The sequence below is a fragment of the Pezoporus wallicus genome, unplaced genomic scaffold, assembly GCF_028554395.1.
Source record: "Pezoporus wallicus isolate ANWC-B61680 ecotype Strahan unplaced genomic scaffold, APGP_CSIRO_Pwel_v1 contig_11521, whole genome shotgun sequence".
NCBI classification, from domain to species: Eukaryota; Metazoa; Chordata; class Aves; order Psittaciformes; family Psittacidae; genus Pezoporus; species Pezoporus wallicus.
Window position 1 is genome coordinate 40,053 of NW_026640943.1, and position 23,572 is coordinate 63,624.

The following is a 23,572-nucleotide window of genomic DNA, read 5'->3' on the forward strand; positions in this document are numbered from 1 at the left end:
ACCAGGAATCACCTTAACCCAAGTGATGGGAAAAGGCCTGTGTATAGGAAGAATTCCAGAACACAAAAAGAGGTTATGTGCCAATACTGATCAAATAGGGTCAAAAAGACCCGAGAAACCTGCAAAATGGTTAGTACCAGCTGATAACACCAAGTGGGTTTGCTCCGCTATAGGAGTTACACCTTGTCTGTCGTTAAAACTTTTTAATGAATCCTCAGACTTTTGTATTCAAGTAACAATAGTCCCTAAAATTTTTACCACCCTGAGAACTTTATTTAATGCATACATTACTCAGGGACACCACCTGACTAAACGAGAGCCATTCACGGCATTAGCAATAGCCACTTCAATGATCTTGGGGGGCGTGGGAGTAGGCACAGGAGTAACCCCATTGATACAACAAAGCCAAGAATTTAAAGCACTGAAGATAGCAGTAGACGAAGACCTGGTAAGAATTAAACAATCAATAACGGCCTTAGAAAAACCCATTAGATCGCTGTCAGAAGTGGTCTTACAAAACCAAAAAGGACTAGATTTAATGTATTTACAACAAGGAGGGGTATGTGCAGCACTTAAGGAAGAGTGCTGTGTATACAGAGATCACACAGGGGTGGTACGGGATGGCTCGGCCGCGGGGATGCTGCTGCCGGGCGGGGGGCGCACGAGCCCGGCCGCGGGGCTGGGCAGGGCCCGCTCCGCCGTTCCCCGGGCTCCCGCGGCCGCGAGACCCCCCCCGCCGGCCGCTCCGCCCGGTGGCAGCGGGCGCCCGGGGCGCGCGTGGACAGAGCCGTTGACAGCGAGGCTGCGGCGGCGGCGGCAGCAGCGGCTTTTGAGCGGCTTCTGAGCGGCTTTTGAGCGGCAGCGACTTCGGCAGCGGCTTCTGAGCGGCAGCGGCTTGGGCAGGAGCAGCGGCAGCAGCACCAGGTGAGGCGGCGGCGGCAGCTCTCGGCGGTCCGGAGCCCGCCCTCCGCCGCTCCCCGCGATGGTGCCTCCCCCGTCCCCCCAGCGTCCCCCCGCAGGGGCTCGCGGCACCGCTCCCCTCTCCCGGTACTGGCAGTGGCGGCGCTGGGCGAGCCGCCGCCGCTGGGTCTGGGTCTGGCGAGGCAGCGCCGGCCCCTGGCGCTCCCCGGCCCGCCCCCAGGCCCCGCCCCGCCTGGGGCCGGCCGGGGGCCGCCACCACCCACAGGTGCCCGGCGGAGCGCGGACCGGCGGCGGAGCGCGGACCGGCGGCGGAGCGCGGACCGGCGGCGGAGCGCGGACCGGCGGCGGAGCGCGGACCGGCGGCGGAGCGCGGACCGGCGGCGGAGCGCCCGCTCCCTCCCCGCCCCGCAGCCTCCCGGCAGCCGCGACCCCCGAGACCCCGGAGCGCGGTGCTGCTGCGGGGGTGCCGTCACCGGCAGCGCGGTCGGGCAAGGTGCCCGTGCTCCTCCTGACCCGCATTGACCCGTCGGCCTGTCTGCGCTCCGGGACCGGCGGGGAGCGGCGCGCCGCGGAGCCTCGGCCGGGAAAGGCCGGGAATGATGCGGCTCCGCTCGGCCCGGAGCGCCCGGTGGGGGCCGGCGGGGACCCCGCGCGCAGCGACAGCGGCCGCGTCTGTCGCACGGGGCACGACAAGGAGAGCTTCGAGCGGCTTTACCGCGTGGGACCGCTGCTGGGGAGAGGCGGCTTCGCGTCCGTGTACTCGGGGCTCGCCTGTGTGACAACAGCCCGGTAAGGGCGGGCGGGCCGGCGGCGGGCCGGGGAGGCGGGGGGCTCGGCTCAGCTCAGCTCAGCCCAGCGCTGCCCTTGGCTCGCAGGTGGCGATCAAACAAGTGGCTCGGGAGCGCATCTCCTCGTGGGGCGAGCGGGTGAGTGCGCGGGGCCACCGGGACAGTGCGGGGCAGAGCGGGTGGGGGTGAGCCGGTGGGGCCGGCGGGGGGGAAAGTGGGACAGCGAGAGGGGAGTGGGTGTGGAGTCACCAGGGGACACGGGCCGGGTAGGGGTGCACCAGAGCATCCCTGGGGATTGCGGGGGGCACCTGCAGGAGGGCATCAGAGCATCCCAGGCAGGGAGGCACAGGAGCCCCGGGCCAGCATCGGCCCTGCTGACGGTGCCGTGGTCCCCCTGCAGCCCAGCGGCACTCGCATTCCCTTGGAGATAGCCATGTTGAGGAAGGTGCGCTCCGGCTGCAGTGCCATCATCCAGCTCCTCCATTGGTTTGAGCTGCCCCACTCCTTTGTGCTGGTTCTGGAGCGTCCGGAGCCATCGCAGGACCTCTCCGACTTCATCAAAAAATGGAGGTTCCTGCCCGAGGATCTGGCGCGGGGCATTTTCCTCCAGGTGCTGGTGGCTGTGCGGCACTGCCACAGCCGCGGTGTCCTGCACAGGGATATCAAGCCCCAGAACATCATCATCAACTTGGCCACCAGAGAGGTCAAGCTTATTGACTTTGGTTGCAGCACCCTCCTCAGGGACACGGTCTACACCAAATTTAGCGGTGAGCCCACAGCCCAGGGTGCTTCCCGTACCGGGCAGTTTGTGAACAAGAGTCACGTGCTGATGACGAGGTGGCGGGTCACACCGAGTGTGCGTCCCCACGTCCGTGGGGCCACCGGTGCAGCCCCTGCATCCCTGGGGATCCGCGGGCGAGAATCCAGGAGCAGGCGGCATCTGCCTAATGAGGTGCGCCCGTATCCTGTTGTAGGAACACCTTTGTACTACCCGCCGGAGTGGTTCCGCTGGCACTGCTACCACGGCCGTCCGGCGGCGATCTGGTCCCTGGGCGTGCTGCTGTATGAGATGGTGTGCGGGGTCCTCCCCTTCCGGTGCTGCGAGGACATCGTCAGCGGGCAGCTCTTCTTCCAGCGCCGGATCTCTGTCGGTAGGTACCTGGCTTCGCAGCAGCAGGGGAAGGTCGGGGTTTAGGGGGTGGCAGCTGATCTCCCTTGGTCAGCTGGAGGAGGTGGCCCATGTCCTGCCATCCTGCTCTCCTCCAAACCGAGTCATGGAGCAGGAGGTCTGGGTGCAGCTCTGAGCGCACCCAGGCCTGGGCGCTGCGGACGGTGGCACAAGGTAGGCAGGAGCCTCCTGCAACTGAGCGGCAGTTCCCGGATTCTCCCCAGAATGCCAGCACCTCATCAGGTGGTGCTTGTCCATGAGAGCTCGCGACAGGCCATCCCTGGACGATGTGTTCAACCACCCTTGGCTGCAAACATCCACTGCCCCAGGAGACAGCCGCCCTCCACCCTCACAGCCTGAGCCAGCAGCTGGGCAAGTAAGCTGGGGGTGCCTCTTGGGGGGAGTGTGGGGTTTGGGGTTTTGGCAGGTTGGGGGTGGGGATTTGGGCTCTTGGGAGGTTGGGATGGATTTTGGGGGCCTGTGGGGATTTTTTGGAGACTTTGAGGTTTTGGGGGTTGTTTTTTGGGGGGACTTTGTGGGTTTTGCGGAGAGCGGGTGGTTTTGGGTGTTTGGGGGTTTTGGGAGTTTGGTGAGGTTGGGTGTTTTGGGGGGACTTTTGCAGTTATTGGGGGGCTTGTGGGGATTGGTTTCTGGGTTCTTTGGAGAGCAATAGGTGTCAGAGGGACACCTCATAAGAGTTATATCTCCTCCTTGTAGCTGGGGCAGTGGTGAGGTTGGGCTTTAGTCTGAGGATAACGCTGGTAACACACCGATTGTATAGTGGTTTCTGATTAGCACTTACCCTGAGCAAGGCTGATTCAGTCTCTCATGCTCTGCAGTGAGGAGAGACAAGATCTGACAGCAAAGCAACAGACAAAGCGGCTACTCCAACACCCGCCACGAGCACTGCAGCTACTCCAACACCAGCCACAACCACTGCGGTGACACCAACAATGGCAACAGGCACCGTGGCTACTCCAATGGCAAGGACTGTCACTACAGCTACAACTCCAGCAACATGCACTGCTGCTATTCCAACCAGGGCAAAAAAAGCAGTGTGGCTACTCCAAACTCAGTGACAAGCAGTGAGGCTTCTCAAACCCAAGCCACAAGCACTGCAGGTACTACAAATACAGCGACAGACACATCGGCCACTCAAACGCCGAGGACAGGCACTGTGGCTGGTGCGACCCAATTCAACATGCCCTGCAGTTAATCCAGCCCCAGGCACAAGGACTGCAGTTACTCCACCACCAGTTTTAAGCTCTGCAGCTACTCTATCTCTGGGAAGGAGCAATGGCGCTACTCTAAGGCCTGCTATGTATACAGTGGCTACGTCAACCCCAGCCACAAACACTGCAGCTACTCCAGTGCAAGCCACAACCACTGCAGCCTCTCCAACGCCAGTGACACACACTGCTGCTCCTGCAGCCCCATCAACAAGCAGTGAGGCTTCAGCGCCGGGCATTGCGCAAGGCTCCAGTGCTCTGCTGGGCTCTGGCAATGCGTTCCGGAAGGTGACAAAGGCCCTGGCAGGCGCAGGCACAGCCCAGAAGCCCAGCGGGCATTGCACAAGGTGGGAAGGAGCTGGTGGGCTCTGGGCACACGTGAGCAATCCTGACTGCAGCAATGCCCGTGGGAGCCCCTGTGCTCCCCTGGCAACAGGGCCAGGACAGGAGCTGTTGCTGGGTCCTACCTTCCATTGTTAAGCACTAGAGCTGCCGCAAAATTGGCCAAGAGGCAAAAGTGGGGAGGCAAGTGTGGGGTACCCCAGAATGAGGGAAACTGGGGACACCTAAAAATGGGTGCAAGACAGAAGTGAGAGGCACACAATAACTGAGGAACACCCCAAAAATAGGAACCCCAAAACTGAGGGGCATCCCATTAATGTGGGTTTACCCTATAAATGGGGTCAGCCAGAAAGTGGGGTCACCCTCAGAGAGGTTATGCGATGCCCCCAGAATTTGGTGGAGGGGGAGAGGATGAACCCTCTTTAATGGCTGCTGGGGCAGCCCTGGTCCTCACCAAGAACCAAGCCCTGGGGTTGCCCCTCCCAACACCAAAAGACCCCTGAAAAGGGGGTCTATATAATACGCGGGTAGATTCCACAACTCATTAAAAGTTGTAAAGCAGGTATGCTTTTTATTCAGCTCTGAGACGCACAGGGATAATTCCTCAAATTCATGCGTACCTCAGTGTTGTTTCCCTCTACCTTTATTCTCTAAAGTTACATGTTTTCATAAGGTTGCACAATACGCCTATACATATTCATGTCCTATCCCCGCTTCGTATTATAATGAGCTAGGAGGTCCTTTGCTCCTGCAAAGTGCCCCCTGTGGTCGTGCTCAGGGGTCTCAAGATGAAGTAAATGAGTCTTCCTCTCCTTGAACTTTTCACCTTTTAGTTTTCATGTATGGCCTTAGGGGTTTGGTCTGTGTCCCAGCCATAAACCATCTGCTTCTCCCCTTTTTCAGTAGATTCAGGCATCTGCTTTTCCTTATCAATAGCTGCTTATCAGTAGAATCAGTCTGCTTTTCCTTGTCAATAGAACCAGGTGTCTGCTTTTCCTTATCAATGGTTAGTGCCTTTGTTCTGCTTAGTAGGCATGATAGGTACAGACAATACTTTTGTTTAAGCAAGTGAATTCCTTAACCCCCTTGTACAACCCCCCTTGTACAACCCCCTTGTACATTGGTCAAACCTCTGCATCATATACACAAAGTGCTGCTGCTGTGAAGACAGGAGTCCAGGTCTACCCAGGCTGACTGCCCCAAACCCGCAGCCAAGGCAATGAGAGTCCAGGTCTACCCAGAGTGGCTGCCCCAGGGCTGTTAAAATGGCTGGGGGAGTCACAGCTATTTCTGGGGACTGCTGAACCCCTCTTCTACCTCCCTGTCAGAGCCTGGGGGAGCACACGGGTCACCCCAGCCCCCAGGGACACCCCCACCCCAGTTTCTTCCCTCCCAGGCAGAGGGATGAGCTCATCGCCAGCATCCTCACATGTATGATTTAGGGGGACTCCCCCAGGTGCACCCACAAAATCTGGCAGGGTCCCCCATATCTCATGTTTCCACCTCCCCAATGATCTGTGGGTGATCTCTTGGATGTAGCCCCTGTTTGAAGCCTCCATTGGTCCCCCAAATTACTCTGTCCCCTACAGAGCTTGAGCACATTCCCATGAACCTCCACCCCCCCCCCCCCCTCCAGTTCCCTTCTGAACCCAAAATCCCCCCATTTACTGCCATGGGCCAACAGGGGCACTGAAGAGTCAGGGTACACTGGGACAAATGTAACACCTAGTTTTGGGACATTGGGTGTTCCCCAAATCCCTGCACCACCCTGGGGAGCTTTGGGGATGTCCCCCAATGCCGAAATCCCCTCTGAACCCCCAAACTCTTCCCCTCAATGCATCTCCACCCTGAGGGAATGTTGCTCACCCAAAAGCGACTCAGGGTGCCCTGGGACCCAGGTACCCCCTGTTTTTGGCACATGGGAGATCCCCCAATATAATCTGCCTCCTACAGTGAGTTTTGGGGAAACCCGCCAGAACCCCCAAATGTTCCTTGAACCCCCAAATCCCTCCTTGAACCCCCCAGATTCCTCCTATTTGTGGCAACAGGGCTCCCTAGGGCATCCGATGAGATTTGGCTGCCCTGGGATTGATGGACCACCCGTTTTCGGGAGGCAGGGAGTCCCCCAAATAACTGAGCCACCCTGAGAAGTTTTGGGGACCAGCCTGAATCCCAAAAATCTCCCCGGGGTCCCCCAGTATCCCCCCAAACCCAAAGTCACCCCGGCTCAGCACAATGGCACAGAGCCCACTAAAAAAGGGGTGTCCTGAAAAGTGGGGTCCCCCCAGCACCGGCCCTGGGGGTCACTCAAGGTGCTCCCCCCCGAAAGCCACCAGCCCCAAAACCCTCGTTGCTACAAAACCACACCCCATGGGGCACCCCAAACCCCCCCGCAGTATCAGGGAGCCAGCCGGCAGCCCCAGAGTGATGGGGTGCTTAATTTGGGGTGTGTCCCAAAAAAAGAGCATCAACAAGGAGATCAGGTGGGGGATGAGCAGGAGCACCTGCGGCAGGGACTGGGAACACTGGGGGGGGACTGGGAAGGACTGAGAGGGACTGGGAGCACCTGCAGCAGGTAGTGGGAGCACTGGGAGGGATTGGGAGTTGAGCATGGCTGCAAGTGGGAAAACCTGCAGCAGGGACTGGAGCACTGGGATATTGGAACCCCAACAGTATCTGGGGCCATAGTGGCCTATATTGGTCTGTACTGGTGCAAACTGGTCTGTACTGCTCCATACCAGGATGTGTAAATTTGTAGACAACACCAAGCCAGGTAGGAGCACTGATCTGCTGGAGGGTAGGAAACTGCAAAGGGATCTGGATCCATGGGCTGTGGCCAATGGGATGATGAGGTTCAAGAAGGCAAAGTGCCGGGTCCTGCACTTGGGCCACAACAACCCCCTGCAACGCTCCAGGCTTGGGGAAGAGCTGGAAACTGCTCACAGGAAAGGAGCTGGGGATGCTGATTGATGGAGCTGAACATGAGCAGCTTGTGCCCAGGCAGCCCCCAGCATCCTGGCCTGGATCAGCACCAGTGCGGCAGCAGGTCCAGGGCAGTGGTTGTGCCCCTGCGCTGGGCACTGGTGAGGCCGCACCTTGAATCCTGGGTTCAGCTCTGGGCCCCTCACTGGAGGAGAGACATTGAGGTGCTGGAGGGGGGCCAGAGAAGGGCAATGGAGCTGGTGCAGGGCCTGGAGCACAAGTATGATGGGGAACGGCTGAGAGACCTAGGGGGGTCAGAGGGAGAAGAGAAGGCTCAGGGGGGACCTGATTGCTGCCTACAACTGCCTGAGAGGAGGATGGAGCCAGGAGGGGCTGGGCTCTGCTCCCAAGGAACAAGGGATGGGACAAGAAGAAATGGCCTCAAGCTGCACCAGGGCAGGTTTAGATGGAGCTGAGGAGAATTCCTTCCCCAGAGGGTGCTCAGGCATTGGAACAGGCTGCCCAGGGCAGGGCTGCAGTCACCATCCCTGCAAGTGTTCACACAGAGTGGAGACAAGGCCTCAGTGCCATGGGTCAGTGGTGGACTTGACAGTCCCAAGTTAAAGGTTGGACTGGATGATTTTAAAGCTCTTTTCCAACCTAGTTGATTCTATGATTCTATGATTGTTTTTGCTGAGGCATCAGTGAACCAAGTTATCGTGGTTTAGTCCAGCTGGTAACCCAGGACCATGCATCCTCTCTCTCACTCCCTCCCTTCTTCCTCCCCCTGCTCCCAGAGGGATCAGGAGGAGAATTGGAAGAATGTAACTCCCACGGGTTGAGATAAGAGCAGTTCAGTAACTAAGGTATAACACAAACCACTACTGCTACCACCAGTAATAATGATAAGGGAAATAACAAGGGAAGAGAATACAACTACTCGCCACCCGCCGAACGATACCCAGCCTGACCCAAGCAGCGATCTGAGCCTCCTAGCTGACTGCCCCCAGTTTCTATACTGGGCATGATGTGCTGTGGTATGGAATACCTCTTTGACTAATTTGGGTCAGGTGTCCTGTCTCTGATTCCTCCCAGCTTTCCCTCCTGCCTGGCAAGCATGAGACTCAGAAAGTCCTTGGTCAGAGTAAACATTACTGAGCAACAACTAATCGGTGCTATCAGCGCTGTTCCCAGGCTGAAAGTTGAAAACACAGCACTGCATCAGCTACTAAGAAGGAGAAAAATGTCTGCTACTGCTAAACCCTGGGCACAGGTATTTTCTGTTGGAGTTTGCTCCATAAAGGGAGATGCTTCTAAACCTGGTGGGAGTTTGAAAGGTTGTTGTAACGCTGATGGCTCTGCATTTACAGGCATCTGTAGTATTTGGAAACTTTATTTTAGGCACTCCCTCAGTGCCGAGAGTGGGCACCAGAGGGACAGTACACAGATGGAGTTTTAGGTGGTAAAGGGAGGGTGGATTGCTATGTAAGTGGCACTGTTGCGGAGCTCACCCTGTGTAGGTGATGCCCAGCACCAACTTTCTGTCCTAGATCCTTGGCTGTGGAAGCAGGGGCTGGACGTTTGCACTGTGAGCTATGCTACAGGATACCTGAGAGCAGGCACCATACAGACAATACACAGATGGAGTTTTAGGCGGCAAAGCTATGACGGATTGCCGTGCTGGTGGTACCATTGCAGTGCTCACCATGAGTAGGTGATGCCCAGAACCAGCTTTCTGTTCTAGATCCTCAGCTGTGGGATCTGGGCCGAGACTTTCTCATGCTCTGGGTTGAGCTCCAGGACACCCGAGAGCAGGCACCAGAGAGAAAGTATGCAGTTGGAATTTTAGGTGGCGAAGCAAGTGCTGGTTGCCGTGTAGGTGGCACTGTTGCACTGCTCACCATGCGTAGGCGCTGTCTAGCACCGGCTTTCAGTCCTAGATCCTTGGCTGTAAGAGCAGGGGCTGGACGTTCACTCTCTGTGAGCTGAGCTTTTGGACGCCCAAGACCGGGCATCAGAGTGGAGAGGCAGTAAGCAGATTTAGGTGGCAAAGTGAGGGTGGATTGCCACGTTGGTGTCACTGTTGGGAAGCTCACTGTGTGTAGGTGATGCCCAGCAAAAGCTTTCTGTCCTGGCTCTTCTGCACTGGGACAAGGGGTGGACGTTCAAACTCTGTGAGCTGTACTCCAGGGTACCCAAGAGTGGGCACCAGAGAGACAGTACGCAGATGGAGTTTTAGGTGGCAAAGAGGATAGGTTGCAACGTTGGCTGCACCATTGAGAAGCTCACTGTAGGTGATGCCCAGCACTAGCCTTCTGTCCTGGCTCCTCGGCTGTGCTAGCAGGACATGCTCGTTCGACACTCTGAGCTGTGCTCCAGGGCGCCCAAGACAGGACACCAAAGAGAGCACGCAGATGGAGTTTTAGGTGGCAAAGCGAGGGTGAACTGCCATGTAGGTGGCACTGTTGCAGCGCTCACCCTGTGTAGGTGAGGCCCAGCACCGGCTTTCTATCTGGGCTCTTCCGCTGTGGAGCAGGGGCTGGGCATTCGCACTCTGTGAGCCATGCACCAGGACAGCCAAGTGCGGGCACCAGAGAGACAGGGCGTAGATGGGAGTTTTAGGTGGTAAAGCGAGGGTGGATTGCCAGACCGGGACAGCTCTCCCATAGGGTCCTCAGGAGTGTGGAACCTTACCTTGGGGTTTGGCACTCTGCACTCAAGAGTCCTTTGCACACATTCTTCTGCTGTTCTCCTAACTTTGCACTGAAGCAAAAACAGCAAAGCCCTTTTATCTGTCCTGAGACTCTTCACATTTCAGTGACAAAAATTAGAATCCTAAATCTGAAAAAAGAGTTTGTCAGATATGAATGTAGGGAAGGGGAAAAAAAAAACAAAACACCACCACCAAAAAAAAGCCCAAACCCAGATAACCAGATAAAATTCTGATAAAGGCATGCAGAGCCTCTCCTCCACAGCCCATGGGTGTTCAGAGTCAGGAGTGCAGACACTGAAATTTTACTTACATGTGACATCCGCAGTGAATGTTGGAGCTTTCACAGAGCAGCTTCGTGAACCCCTGCAGCAGCGCAGAGCTGGTTCCTTGGGAACCACAGTGCTTCTGCCAGCACACTCAGCCACCAGCACCAGGAACAGGAAAATGGATTTGAACTTGGGGGGTGGCAGAAAATTGATGGATTCTGCTCTGAGAAGTCTGTTCTATCTTGTCACTGCCTGTTCCTCCTTCAGCAGTGCTCCCTAACAAGAGGCAGAAAATGCCCAATGGCAGCTCCATCACCCAGCTCCTCCTCCCATTTGCAGCCACCCGGGATCTGCAGCTCTGGCACTTCTGGCTCTTCCTGGGCATCTTGCTGCCTGTGCTCCTGGGCAACGGCCTCATCATCACCAGCACAGCCTGCAACCAGCACCTCCACACCCCCAGGTACTTCTTCCTCCTCAACCTCTCCCTGGGCTGCATCTTCCCACATCCATCGCCAATCCCCTCTGGGACAACGGAGCCATTTGCTGTCTGGGTGTGCTGTCCAGGTCTTACATTCTTCTTGTTTGGAGCAGAGTTTTCTCTCCTCACTGTCACATCCTACAACCACTACCTGGCCATCTGCGAGCCCTGTACTAAGGGACCCTCCCGGGGAGCAGAGCTTGTGTCCACATGGCAGCTGCTGCCCGGGGCACTGGGTTTCTCACTGCTGTGCTGCACACAGCCAATATATTTTCGCTACCCTCTGCCAAGGCAATGCTGTGGAGCAGTTCTTCTCTGAAATCCCCCAGATCCTCAAGCTCTCCTGCTCACATTCCTACCTCAGGGAAGTTGGGCTTCTTGTGGTCGGTGCCTGTTTATCATGTGGGTGTTTTGTGTTCATTGTGGGGTCCTGTGTGCAGGTCTTCAGGGCTGTGCTGAGGATCCCCTCTGAGCAGGGACGACACAAACCCTTTTCCATGTGCTTCCCTCACCTGGCCGTGCTCTCCCTGCTTGTCAGCATTGCAGCATTTGCCTACCTGAAGTCCCCTTCCGTCTCCTCCCCACCCCTAGATCTGTTTATGGTGGTGCTGTACTCAGTGTTGTCTCCAGCAGTGAACCCTCTCATCTACAGCCTGAGGAACCAGGAGCTCAAGGATGCTCTGAGGAAGCTGGTGCCTGGATGTGTTTCAGCAGCCATACACTGCCTGCTGTCCTCTGCAAAGGGCTCCCAGTGTAGGTCATGGCAGGCCACATATGTCTTTGCTGCTTTTGCACTTGTGATGTTTTTGTCTACAAAGACACGTCAGTTTTCATCCCCTGCTACTTCAGTATCTGCCTGTCCTGTGATCCACAAATTTTGTGTCAACTGGGGGGGGTTCCTCATTGTATTTAAGGGAAATAAATAATCCTGCAGCAACTTCTTCTCTGTGATATGTCCTCAGCGGGGTCGTGCAAGTCAAGGCGTGACAAGACAATGCAGGGTTGGGTGGGGCAAGGCAGGGCACGACAAAACCATTCACCCTTGTGCCTGCAGCCACTGGGCAACCGGCACGCAGTGAGCCTCCTTCAGCCGGGAGGCTGGACACAACCAGACAATTCCGAGAGGTCCCTTCAAAGCTCGCAGCCCCAGGCACCACAGCTCCGAGGCATGGCCAGAGGAGAGATCCCCAGCCTGACTGCAGAGCTCCTGTGCGGCATTGCAGAGAGCCTCACGTTCCTCGTCCTGCATGTGGAAAGGAGAGCAGGGGCTCAGTGTCTGCAGCCCCAGGTGCCATGGACCAGGAGCTGCTCCACACATACCCTCTGCTGCAGCAGCTCTTTGCTGACTGCCAGTTGTGCAGGGCTCTGCACAGACTCTGCTGGCTCCTGCACTGGCACCCCTTTCCCTCACCCTTTCAGGTTGCAGTCCTGAGCAATGGACTGGGTGACCCTGCTTGCACAGGGGCATTGGACCAGACCAGATGATCTCTAGAGCTCACTTTCAACCTCGGCCAGTCTGTCTCTGTGAACTCACCACTGCACACCTACACAGAACAGCAGAAGCTCCTTGCACCTTTCTGGCTCTGCAGAACAGTGGTCAGGTGCTCCTGGAGCAGGCAGAGTGCCTGCTTCACTTCTGCCTCCATAGCAGTGTGTGAGAGGAGGAGCACCAACCCTCCTCTCTCACACTGGGGCCCTTCCACAGCACAGCAGACACAGCACAGGTCATTGGTGAGCAGTGAGGGCTCCCCAGGGCCAGGGGGAATCTGGCCCCTTGTGTTGACAACACAATTCCCCTTGGATTGTAATCAAAAGGACACATCACGGCCATGGTCCCAAGCTTATGTTAAACATACAGGAAGTGTTAGGATGCCATCTGCAAGTAAGGCCAACCTGAATCTTGCTGTTGTGGTTGTACATAAAGATGAATTATATCTCACAAATGAGTAGGAATGGAAAAAAAACCATGATGGAATGGGAATTAACATCATGCATGACAACCGTGACACTTCTGAAATATTGGCACTCCAAGCAATGCCTGGAGAAAAAATAAAAACAGAAGTCCGAGCAATCAGTGAGTCTGCTCACAGAAAGCCCACTGACATTAGAATGTGTTGTACTGACGTTACTAAAGCAAGTAACAATGAGAAATCCTGTCAGCAGGCATTCAAATTGCATTGTTGGTACAATTTTACTTTTACATGACCCATGCTTGTATTTTGATTTTACACAGGGGGTGCAGAGCTATCATTTGATTTCCTAAGTGTAAAATGCAAATTGTGGAATTTGGGTATTACGGGGTGGCCATGGATAGAAGAATATGTGTTTCCAAATGTACCTATGCCTGGCCTAAACTTGTCTGCGGTAGCACTGCACAACAACATCCTCTTTTATAGGCAAGAGTGGATCAGTTTGGGTTGGAAAGGACCTTAAGATCATCCAGTTCCAACCCCCCCTGCCATGGGCAGGGACACCTCACACTAAACCATCTCACCCAAGGCTCTGTCCAATCTGGCCTTGAACACCGTCAGGGATGGAGCATTCACAACTTCCCTGGGCAACCCATTCCAGTGCCTCACCACCCTCACAGGGAATAACTTCTTCCTTATCTCCAACCTAAACTTTCCATCACAAATGATGACAGGAATCAACACATTCCAACTCTAAAGGGAATGAAAAGAGACGTCATTTCGATAGGATGCCGAATTTGAAACAATACTGAATGCATGACAACAGTCTTACATGCTGTAGCAAGCTATGTCAAGGGAGAGGGTGTTGTAAACTATGCTGAAGGGAAAAACAACATACACACCTGCCCTTTTAAACATGAGTGCTGGCATATCTTATCCAATGCTTATAATGTCTCCTCACATCCATAACATTGGCCCCTATTTTAGTCAAAAACACAGATTCACAGCAAATGTTATTTAATTCATCATGGTGCCTCAAACGACTGGAATTGTCAATGCAATCCAATCAGCTTGTTCATCATTTTGGGGAACTTCTTATGCAGGATGGACAACACGGGTGTGTAAAAGAACCTTATTTTCTCAAAAGCGAGCAAAAAGAGTTGTGACTGGAATTCTGGGAGCAGGATTTGGAGTTTTAAATAGTACAGACTCTGAGGTATTAATTAACACACTAACCACAACAACCAATGATTTGAGCAATTTGAGACATCTGCTATGATCTTCCCCTTTGGCTCTGAGAATGAACTAATGGCTTCTTTCAGATATATTGCCTCAATGGGCAGAAAAGAATTAAAAAGACCATCAGGTGATCATAGATGCACCTAGTGTAGTACAAAACAGTGTTTCTCTAGCTCTCAGTTGTATCCAGGCTCAACTATGGATGCAATCAATGTCAGCTGCAGTCATAAGAGAAGGTGAAGAAGGTACCTTACCCACTGAGATCTGAAAGTGATCTGGGATAACACAACTGAATTTGAAAAGAAATTCCAGTCCTGGTGATATTTAGTCAGTTTTACCTATGACCCTAACAACAGCACAGCCAAGCTTTTGTTTTGACTATACTCAATGCTTTGGTATGTGCAGTATAGTCAATCATTGAGTTAGGATTAAACCGTAACAGGACTATATTCTATCCCCTGGATCAGACAGTATGAGCCTGGAAGGATAGAAATAAATGGCAAACTGTTGATGTTGATGCATGCGTTGTGCGAGAGCAAAAGGGGTTCATTTGTTATAGTAATGCCACCAAAGCTCAAGACATTTGTCTTGACTCTGACCAGAATGTCTGCTATTTCAAAATACATCCTCATGACAACTCGGAAACTGTACTCTACACTGGAAAAGGATGTGCCTGCATGAGAACTTTTTGTGACTTTAGATGTGTGGATAACCTCACTGTAGATACAAGTAACCATTCTAATACTGGTGTTTGTAATTTTGTTGAGGTTATAGGATGTGATTTTACTTATTCAGCTCCGTTGCATCTTATCAGTTGCTACAACCTAACTATGCACTGATCCAAGACCTGCAGCCTACCCCTGCTGGAATGAGTTACACCTTGATAGGAAGACTATTACAGCATGAAGACCTGAGATGATTGCTGAAGCACTTTATATTTGTTAGCAGCTACATCTTTGAATGAGGAGAGAATTTTACACCAATCAATAATAAAAGAATGTGTGACTGGAGTCACTGAAGCTGCACCTGAGAGGGAAAAACAGCATAAAAGTGAAGGGTGGGGGGAGACAGGGAAGACTCCATCCTAAATTCTGGGATCAGTCAACTGTCTGACCCTGTCTTCTCCCCCATAGGGATGCCTATTGGGTAAGAACCTGACCTTGTGTGAGCTCCATAACTAACTCATGGCAGCTGCTACTAGTGATTATAGTTGGGTTGTTTATAGCTTCAAGCTTGTTTTTACAGACAGTCAGCAGCAATCACAAACCTTAATTTGTCAGGATTTGATTTTAATAGTGTTATTCTGTAAACCGTCAGCGTTGGTCCTTTGTGGGCACCAGCAGCCACCGGGAGCAGGTAACACATTTGAATGAAGTGGGCAGAGCAGCTGTGGGTTCCCCCTGATGCTGTTGGCACATTTCCATGACCAAGCCAGTGGAATCTTCCTCCGACCCAGCAAGACTCTTCAGTGAAGGGTCCCTATAACAAGACGCTGACAGACTGGTCGGGCACACAGGTCTTGGCTTTCCTGGGGCGCTGATGGATAGATCAAACACTAGGGACCAAAAAATATCTCCTCCTTTCACATGATACCCTCTTTGTCTCTTCTTCTTCCTGTCTCTTTCCCTGTGTGACCCCCAGCCTGGAGCTTGAGCTCCGTGATGCGGGAGATGTAGAAAGGAGGGGTCTCCTGTGATGCCACTGAGATATGGAGAAGGAGAAAACATTGAGGGGGTCGAGAACACACCCTCATCTCCCTCGCCCCTGTGCTTCAAGACTTTCCGCCACGCTGACCCAGTGCAACACCCACAGGCTTTCCCCTGCGCTGCCTCACGGCAGCGCAGAACTGGAAACAAGGTGCCAGGACAGAAAGCTGTTGCTGGACCTCGGCTTCCCCTGGCAAGCACTCTAACAGTTCAAATACTGAGGCTTTGTGCTTTCAGACTTTGAATCGTCTTTCAAACTCTGTTGCGTCTCCCAGAGCCCAGCTCCCAAAGTGAAACATCCAGCCCCTGCTCCCACAGCAAAGGTGCCAGGGCAGAAAGCTGGTGCTGGGCATCACCTTCCCTGTGGAAGCACCCTGAACTTTGCTAGAGCTTCTTGGCTGGTCACAGCAGACAAGGAGAAGGTTGAGCTACTCAATAGCTTTTTTACCTCAGTCTTAACACACCTCTCAGAACGCTGGGGTAGCAAAGTGGGGTAGCAAACTCCCCTATAAGAGAACATGGGGTTCTAGAACACGTGAGGAACCTGAACATGCCTAAGTCCATGGGACCTTACAAAACACATGCCAGGGTCCTCAGGGGATTGGCTGATGTAGTTGTAAAGTGCCTGTGTGTGCTATATGAAAAGTCCTGGCATCAGGTGAAGTCCATTGTGGCTGGAAATAGGAAACCTTGCACCCCTTTTTAAAAAGGGTTGGAATCAGGGCCCTGGGAGCAGCTCAACTGTCAGCCTCACCTCTGTGACCAGGAAGGTCATTGAACAGATCCTCCTAGAAGTTATGCTAAGGCACATGGAGGACAGGGAGGTGATCCAAGAAGCCAGCATCACCAAGGGCAGTTCTTGCCTGACCAAATTAGTGGCCTTCTATGACAGAGTGACTACATCAGAGGACAAGGGAAGAGCTATGGATATCATCTATCATCTGGACTGGCCTTTGACACAAACCAGCCTCTTCTCTAAATTGGAGAGATACAGATTTGAGGGATGGACTGTTCGGTGGGTAAGGAATTTGCTGGACAGCCATGGACTCCAGAGGGTAGTAGTCAACAGCCCAATGTCTGGATGGAAATCAATGTTGAGTGGTATCCCTCAGGGGCTCTGCACTGGGACCTGCACTGCTTAATATTTTCATCAGCCACACAGTGGAATCGCTTGCACTCTCAGGACATGTGGAGAGGACACCAAGCTGGGTGGTGTGGCTGAGGGACGGGATGGGATGACATCCAGAAGGACCCAAGCTTGCTTAGGAACCTCATGAGGTTCAACAAGGCCAAGTGCAAGGTGCTGCATCTGGGTCAGGGCACACCCCCCACACACCCCCCACACCCCCGGTGGTGCCAGGACTTAGGAGTACTGGTGGGGAATGATGCTCCAATTGACTGGATGGCCGCATGCAGAGTTACAGTCAGCAGCTCAATGTCCACCTGGAGAACGGTGACAAGCGGGGTTCCTTGGGGTTGGTGTTGGGATCAATCCTGTTCAATTTCTTTGTCGGTGACATGGACAGCTGGATTGAGCACCCTCAGCAAGTTTGTGCTGACACTGAGCTGTGTGGTGCCATGACACACTGGAGTGAAGGGATGGGATCCAGAGGGACCTGGACAGGCTGGAGAGGTGGGACCTCTCCAGGTTCAACTTAAAAGGTTCAACAAGTCCAAGGCAAGGTCCTGCCCCTGGGTCAGGGCAATCCCAGGCACAGACACAAGTTGGGTGGAGGACTGAGAGCAGCCTGAGAAGGACTTGGAGGTGTTGTGTGAGAAGCTCCCCATGACCCAGCTTCAGTGTGCGCTTGAGCCCAGAACCCCCCTAGTGCTGGGCTGCACCCCCAGAGCGTGAGCAGCAGCTCAGGGAGGGGATCCTGCCCCTCTGCTGGGCTCTGGGGAGACCCCCCCTGCAGCCCTGTGTGCAGTGCTGGGGTCCCCAACATAAGAAGGACATGGAGCTGGTGGAGCAAGTCCAGAGGAGGCCATGAGGATGCTCAGGGGCTGGAGCAGCTCCCGCATGGAGCCAGGCTGAGAACATTGGAGCGGTTCAGCCTGGAGAAGAGAAGCTGCATGGAGACCTCAGAGCAGCTTCCAGTGTGTGAAGGGGGCTACAAGGATGCAGGAGAGGGGCTCTTCATCAGGGACTGGAGTGATGGGACAAGGGGTGATGGGTTCAAACTGAAATGGGAAGTTCAGGTTAGAGATAAGTAAGAAATTCTTCCCTGTGAGGGTGCTGAGGCGCTGGCACAGGGTGCCCAAAGAAGCTGTGGCTGCCCCATCCCTGGCAGTGTTCAAGGCCAGGTTGGACACGGGGGCTTGCAGCAAGCTGCTCCAGTAAAAGGTGTTCCTGCCTGTGGCAGGGGTTTAGACCAAGCAACCTTAAAAGGTCCAACCCAAACCATTTTAAGGCTCTCTGAAGAGCTCAGGTGCACACTGCACACCCACCTCAGGCTGCTCCACAGAAGGTGCCACGACAGAAAGCTGCAGCTGTTGCTCACCCGGCCCAGCGCTCACTCAAGACACCTCACTCTCATTCAAACCAAAGCCCAGCTCCAAACAGACCCCATTATGCAATGTAACAGGGTAATGCAGGCAGCAGGGTGCAGCTCCCAACGCATGAAGGTGCAGGCAGGCTGTGGTGCAGCCCATGGCGTGCTGGAGAACACTCCCGCCCAATCACTCTCAAACTGGAAGCACTAGGATGGTCCTAGAGCTGGGCACCCTTGAAATAGGAACCACCCCAAACCAGAACCCTGAACAGAGCTGGGCACCCCCAAACTAGATCCACTAGGATCCCCCAGAGCTCCCCACTAACTGCACTGCTTAAACTGGGAGCACTTGCATCCTCCTTTACACTCCCAGCACAGCCCAGACCACCAATCCCCTATGCCTCCTACTGACACTGATCCACAGGGCACTCAGGGCAGAGGGCATCATCCCACCATGTCAGAGGGGTGTTGCTGCAGCCCCACAGCTGTAGCGCAGCCCTGGCAATCCATGGAGAAGGGTGGGAGGGTCCCTTCCCTACTTGCTCAGAAGCCCCCAAGAAACACATCTGTGCCAGGACCAGCTGCCTGCATCTGTTCACCCCAGACCCTACTGAGGACCACACTGCAAGTTGTCTTCATACCTCCCCCAGCATTCCCCCCTCCACCATCCCCACACTCCCCACCCCCGCAAGGAGGAGAGAAGGGCACCACTGTGGTTTAACTCGTTTTATTTAGACTCAGAAAGGTAACTGCAACTCAGCTGGACCATGCACACATTAGGCTGAGACCCAGTAGAAACGCAGTAAGTCAGGAGTGGGGTGGGACAGGGTGAGCTGCAGCAGGGAACAGCATCCAGGCTGCCAAAGGAATGGTCAGTCGTTAAGAGGAAGGTTTACGAGAGCTGCCCGCAGTCGGTAATGGTGATCTTCTTGCTTGTTTTGCCATCTTTGGAGCCACAGCGCTCCATGGCCTCCACCACATTCATCCCCTCCTTGACACAGCCGAAGACAACATGTTTGCCATCCAACCTGCAGAAGAACAGGTCACAACTGGCACCTGCAGTCTCCACACAGGGACCTCAGCACCAGGCCTCATATGCCATCTCCCTGCCCAGCTGGGTGCTGGGGTCCCCTGACTTACCATTCGGTCTTGGCAGTGCAGATGAAGAACTGGGACCCATTCGTGTTGGGGCCAGCATTGGCCATGGAAAGGATACCAGGGCCTGTGTGCTTCAGGATGAAGTTCTCATCAGCAAACTTCTCCCCATAGATGGATTTGCCACCAGTGCCATTGTGGCGCGTGAAGTCACCACCCTGCAAAGAGGCAACATTTCAGGTCATAGGTGCAGAAAACTCTCAAACCAGGCTGAGGCCCCCCAGAGGCTGCAGGCAGGAGGCAGAGCTGCCCTCCCACCCCAAACCTGCCAACACCAAACTCCAAAACCCACGCAAGCACCCGATCTCCTCACCCACCTCCCTGCTGCAGTGAGAGCACCACGCACCTGGCACATGAACCCAGGAATGATTCTGTGGAAGCAGGACCCCTTGTAGCCAAATCCCTTCTCACCAGTGCTCAGGGCACGGAAGTTCTCTGCAAAGGAAGAGGAAAAGCACCATGAGCTGCTCATTTTGTCCATAACTGGGGATAACATTAGAGTTTGGTGCAGCTGCAGCATTGCCAATACCACTTCACCTACCTGCTGTCTTAGGGACCTTGTCTGCAAACAGCTGCAAAGAGAAGAGAGTGTCAAAGTCAGGTTGAGGTGAAGACCAGCCGCCTGCTCCCCAGGGGGCATCCCAAGCCGTGGGGATCCCCTGCCTCTCTGAGGCCAGGGACTTCGTCCAGGAGATGGATCCCAACCGTGCCTGCAGCTGCAGAGCACTCCCCACCTCGTGGCTTTCATCTGGAAGCATCTGGAAACTCTGAACTAACAGACTTGGCATCCGAACGAGGTGAACTATGCCACACGTCTCTCACGAGCACGGAGGGCATCGTCCACCCTGCCCAATGGGGATGAATTAAAAGCCTTTCCGGCTCCAGGCTCCGCGGGGTGCACGCTCCCGACCCCTCCGGGAGGATCCCGAGGCGCAGCCGTGCAGGAGCGCGCACCGCGGCAGCCGCAGCGGCTCCGGAGCGCGGTGCGCCCGTGCCAGAGATGCCTCACCCAGGCTGCGGCTCCGCGGGGCGACAAATGCTTCCCTTTGGCAGCGACAGCGCCGCGGCCGCCGCCCCGGAGCATCGTCGGGGAGCGGCTTCGTTGCGCTGCGCCCCAGGGCAGCCGCCGAGCGCGGCCCCGACGCGGGGGGAACTGGCACAAAATGGCGGCGCGGGCAGCGCGGCCCCGATCCCGCAACGGGGGAAACGCCGCCGCCTTTCCCTCCCTCTTACCCCACCCGAGCCTCCCCCGGGGCGGAGCGGAGCGCAGCAGCCCCAGCGCGGGCACGGCGGTAACGGGGCTCGCACCCGCCGCCGCTCCCCAGCCGAGGCCTTTGTTCCCCTCGGGGCCGCAGCCACATGGAGGCAGCGCGGTGCCCCCCCCCCCCCACCCCGCGCGGGGAGCAGCGCTGCTGCCCGCCCCCACCTCGAAGGTGACGCGGCCCAAGGGCTCGCCGTTGGCGGCGATGTCGAAGAACACGACGGGGTTGGCCATGGCGGGGCTGAGAGGGGCGGCGGCGGCGGCAGCGGCGGCGGCGACTCCACACGGCGGGCGCGGCGCAGCCCCACACACCGCACACCCCCCTCCCGCCAGGGCGTGTTACAAGGGGAAGCGGCGTATGCACATTGATAGAGGGCCCGCACGACGCGCTTGCCTTTAAATACGGGGGGGCAGTAGTGTTTCTACACTATGTACAGCCTTGTGCTTCTGGCAGGGCTGAGCCCATCCCTCCGTCCATCCCATCACATCTCTCCCAGGAAAGCCCCCTTGTTAGGGAGTGTCCCGGCTCTGCGGCAGGCAGAGGCACACCAGTACTGTCCCCCAGTCCCATACTGGGGTGTGAGGCTGGCTCAGTTGTTCTCGAAGAGGGAGAGGAGGTCATCGTTGCTGCTGCTGGGGAGGTCGGGGGGGCCCAGGTAGGAAAGCAGCTCATCAGGGTTCGTCAGCTCGGGCAGGAGCTGGGGGCGCAAGCGTGTGATGACCGGCTCCCCCGCAGCTCCTCCCCACCCGCCCCATGGCAGCCGGGGTCCCAAACCGGCAGCGGGACCCCCAGCGACCCCGCCTGGGGTACTCACGTCGAGGGCAGGCTCGGACCCATCACCCGTCCCGGCCATGCCGGGCGCGGGGGGGAAGGAGAGGTCGGTGGCATGTGCCGGGCGGGAGGGGCCCAGGGGAGGCCGTGCCGGTGCGTTCCGGTGGTGCAGCGGCTGTGCTGGCTGGCTGCCTGGAGCAGGGTTGTGCAGTCCTGGTTGCACTGGTGGGTGGGACGGCTCCATCCGTCCCGGTGGGGGCAGCTGCGGGGAGGAGAGCACAGCTGTGAGACCCTCCCTCCACAGGAACAGCCCCTGGTCCCTCTATGGGGGACTGGGGGGAGACCCCCACCTGCAGTCCAGCTGACCTGTGTGGGGAGAGGGGGTCCAGGGGGCTTCTCAGGGGCCAGGAGGCCACCAGGGATGTTGGACTGGTAGGAAATGGGGGGGGGTCCCGGTGTGAAGTCACTCAGCGTTGGTGTGCCTGGGGGGCCAGGAGGAGGGAATGGCTCTGGGAAGCCCCCAGGTCCTGGAAAACTGGAACCTACAGGAGGAAAGCAGTTGACTGAGGGTCAAACAATGTAGATAGGGTTTGTCCCTTTTCTCTATTAGCCCTGCCATACCTGGGGCACCATAGTCGGCAGCAGCACCTGCCGGCGTTGGCGGCAGTGCCGGGAAGGGTGCAGAGCTGGGTCCCAGGGCCGCAATCATCTCCATGATGCTGGGCAGCACCATGTGCGTGGGACTGAGAGTCCGGCACCGCTTCAGCACTGGCCCCTCTGGCTCCTCCTTGACATGGATGTCAGGTTTAACTGGGACGGGTTTCCAGCTGCAGGTCGGGTCGATTGTGATCTCCTCGTGCTCCGAGCTGGTGACAACAGGATGGCGGGGAGGGCTCAGACTGGGGTAGAGGGTGACCACATGGCTGCCAGGTCTGGCACCATGACACCCCATCCAGACAGATGGAGTGGCGACACTTACTTCTGGATATAGATCAGGATGCCCAGCATATACTGGTCTACCTCCAGCCCCTCCAGCAGAGCCGTTTTACTGCAGGCAGGGAGAGGCAAGGTAAGGGGAGGGAACCACCCCAGCAGGCAGGGAAACAAAGGCTCCACCAGGGCCCCCACTCACTTGCAGACAGGACACCGCCATGTCCCCCTCTCACAGTTGAGCTGCAGGTAGGACTCCAGGTCGAAGCACTGGGGGGAGAGCAACGGCTGAGTTGGCAGAGGGGGAACACAGGCTGGGGGACACCCCCCAGCCCCCTGCCACCGATACCCCTACCTGTATGTGCCGGCAGTCATGGCCCCTGGCTGGGAGCTGAATCCTCCGGAAGGTGATGGGACACTTGAGGGACACCTTGATGGCCGTCTGCTCCACACCATCCTCGCCATTTGGTCCCGGGGTCCCAGGGATTGTCCCGCTGCTGAAGTTGCGCTTGACTGTGGGGGAAGTGAGGGGCACTGAGGGTCAGAACTCGGATGCCGCGATTGGGGCAGCACTGTCGTGTGGTGCCCATCACCCCCGTCAAGCTGCAGCCCCCAACCAGGGTGTCACCCCCAGCCCACCCAGAACACCAGGGTGCTGGCTGCAGCACTCACTTTTGGTGATGCAGTGCTCAGCAGGGAGCAGGCGCTTCTTGATGAGACCCTGCAGCACTGAGCGCACCGAGGGCCGGTGCACCAGCTGCAGGACAAAGAGGTGGGACTGCAGAGAAAGAGAGGAGCTGAGCCGCGGTGCCAGCGGCCCCCACCCTGTCACAGGGACAACACCCCCCAACAACTCACACAGCAGCAGGCGGTGACGGTGATCTGGATGGTGTTCCTGCCAGGCTGGCAGACGTGCTTCAGGTAGAGCGGCTTGTGGGAGGTCTTGTTGTCACCGCGCTCAATAGTGAGCGGGGTGGCGTTGACGCTCACCTGCACAGAGGCTGGCCAGTTGGTGTTCATCTGCCGGTCCTCATGGTGGTAGCACTTGAACTGCAGCTCCAGGTCAGGCCTGGCAGGACACGCAGGAGAGTGGGCAGGGGTGTAGGCAGGGATTTGCCCACACACAAGCCACTACAGCAGGTACCACCACACCATACTGGACCACGCCAAATACCACCATGCCGTACCCCGCTGCATGCTGTGCTGCTATACAACACTGTGCCAAGCCACACCATGTACCATCTACGCATTGCCCCACCACACCACGGCGCACAGCACCA

General features: G+C 56.2%; 3 protein-coding genes and 1 pseudogene across 3 annotated transcripts; 2 read left to right on the forward strand and 2 right to left on the reverse strand.

The window, feature by feature from the left end:
* The first annotated feature begins 1,517 nt into the window (after positions 1–1,517).
* On the forward strand, positions 1,518–4,327 carry LOC130605665 (serine/threonine-protein kinase pim-1-like). Its single transcript, XM_057421350.1, has 6 exons — positions 1,518–1,595; positions 1,707–1,847; positions 2,110–2,476; positions 2,684–2,860; positions 3,102–3,253; positions 4,142–4,327. Exons 1-6 carry the CDS (start codon positions 1,518–1,520, stop codon positions 4,325–4,327), a joined length of 1,101 nt encoding a protein of 366 aa, XP_057277333.1.
* A 6,315-nt stretch (positions 4,328–10,642) lies between these two features.
* On the forward strand, positions 10,643–11,753 carry LOC130605666 (olfactory receptor 14A16-like; annotated as a pseudogene).
* Positions 11,754–18,885: 7,132 nt separating this feature from the next.
* On the reverse strand, positions 18,886–20,863 carry LOC130605668 (peptidyl-prolyl cis-trans isomerase A). Its single transcript, XM_057421353.1, has 5 exons — positions 20,756–20,863; positions 19,871–19,901; positions 19,676–19,764; positions 19,315–19,487; positions 18,886–19,202 (listed from the first exon to the last, which is right to left on the reverse strand). Exons 1-5 carry the CDS (start codon positions 20,822–20,824, stop codon positions 19,067–19,069), a joined length of 498 nt encoding a protein of 165 aa, XP_057277336.1. The 5' UTR covers positions 20,825–20,863; the 3' UTR covers positions 18,886–19,066.
* Positions 20,864–20,900: 37 nt separating this feature from the next.
* On the reverse strand, positions 20,901–23,423 carry LOC130605667 (zinc finger MIZ domain-containing protein 2-like; the record flags this gene model as incomplete). Its single annotated transcript, XM_057421352.1, has 9 exons — positions 20,901–21,288; positions 21,406–21,624; positions 21,729–21,904; positions 21,984–22,228; positions 22,342–22,410; positions 22,495–22,562; positions 22,648–22,805; positions 22,965–23,070; positions 23,151–23,423. Coding segments are annotated over 9 exons (1,422 nt in total), but the record flags the coding sequence as incomplete, so codon positions are not given.
* Between the last annotated feature and the right edge of the window lie 149 nt (positions 23,424–23,572).

Bases quoted from the DNA above. Each gene is read 5' to 3' on its own strand.
- LOC130605668 (XM_057421353.1), bottom strand. From the start codon at position 20,824: ATGGCCAACCCCGTCGTGTTCTTCGACATCGCCGCCAACGGCGAGCCC. The intron at 19,488-19,675 runs GTGCGTGGTGCT...GCCTCTTTGCAG, and splicing joins TTCCTGGGTTCATGTGCCAG to GGTGGTGACTTCACGCGCCA. The intron at 19,203-19,314 runs GTAAGTCAGGGG...GTTCTTCTGCAG, and splicing joins TGCACTGCCAAGACCGAATG to GTTGGATGGCAAACATGTTG.
- LOC130605665 (XM_057421350.1), top strand. From the start codon at position 1,518: ATGATGCGGCTCCGCTCGGCCCGGAGCGCCCGGTGGGGGCCGGCGGGG. The intron at 1,596-1,706 runs GTCGCACGGGGC...GTGTGACAACAG, and splicing joins CAGCGACAGCGGCCGCGTCT to CCCGGTAAGGGCGGGCGGGC. The intron at 1,848-2,109 runs GTGAGTGCGCGG...GTCCCCCTGCAG, and splicing joins TCTCCTCGTGGGGCGAGCGG to CCCAGCGGCACTCGCATTCC.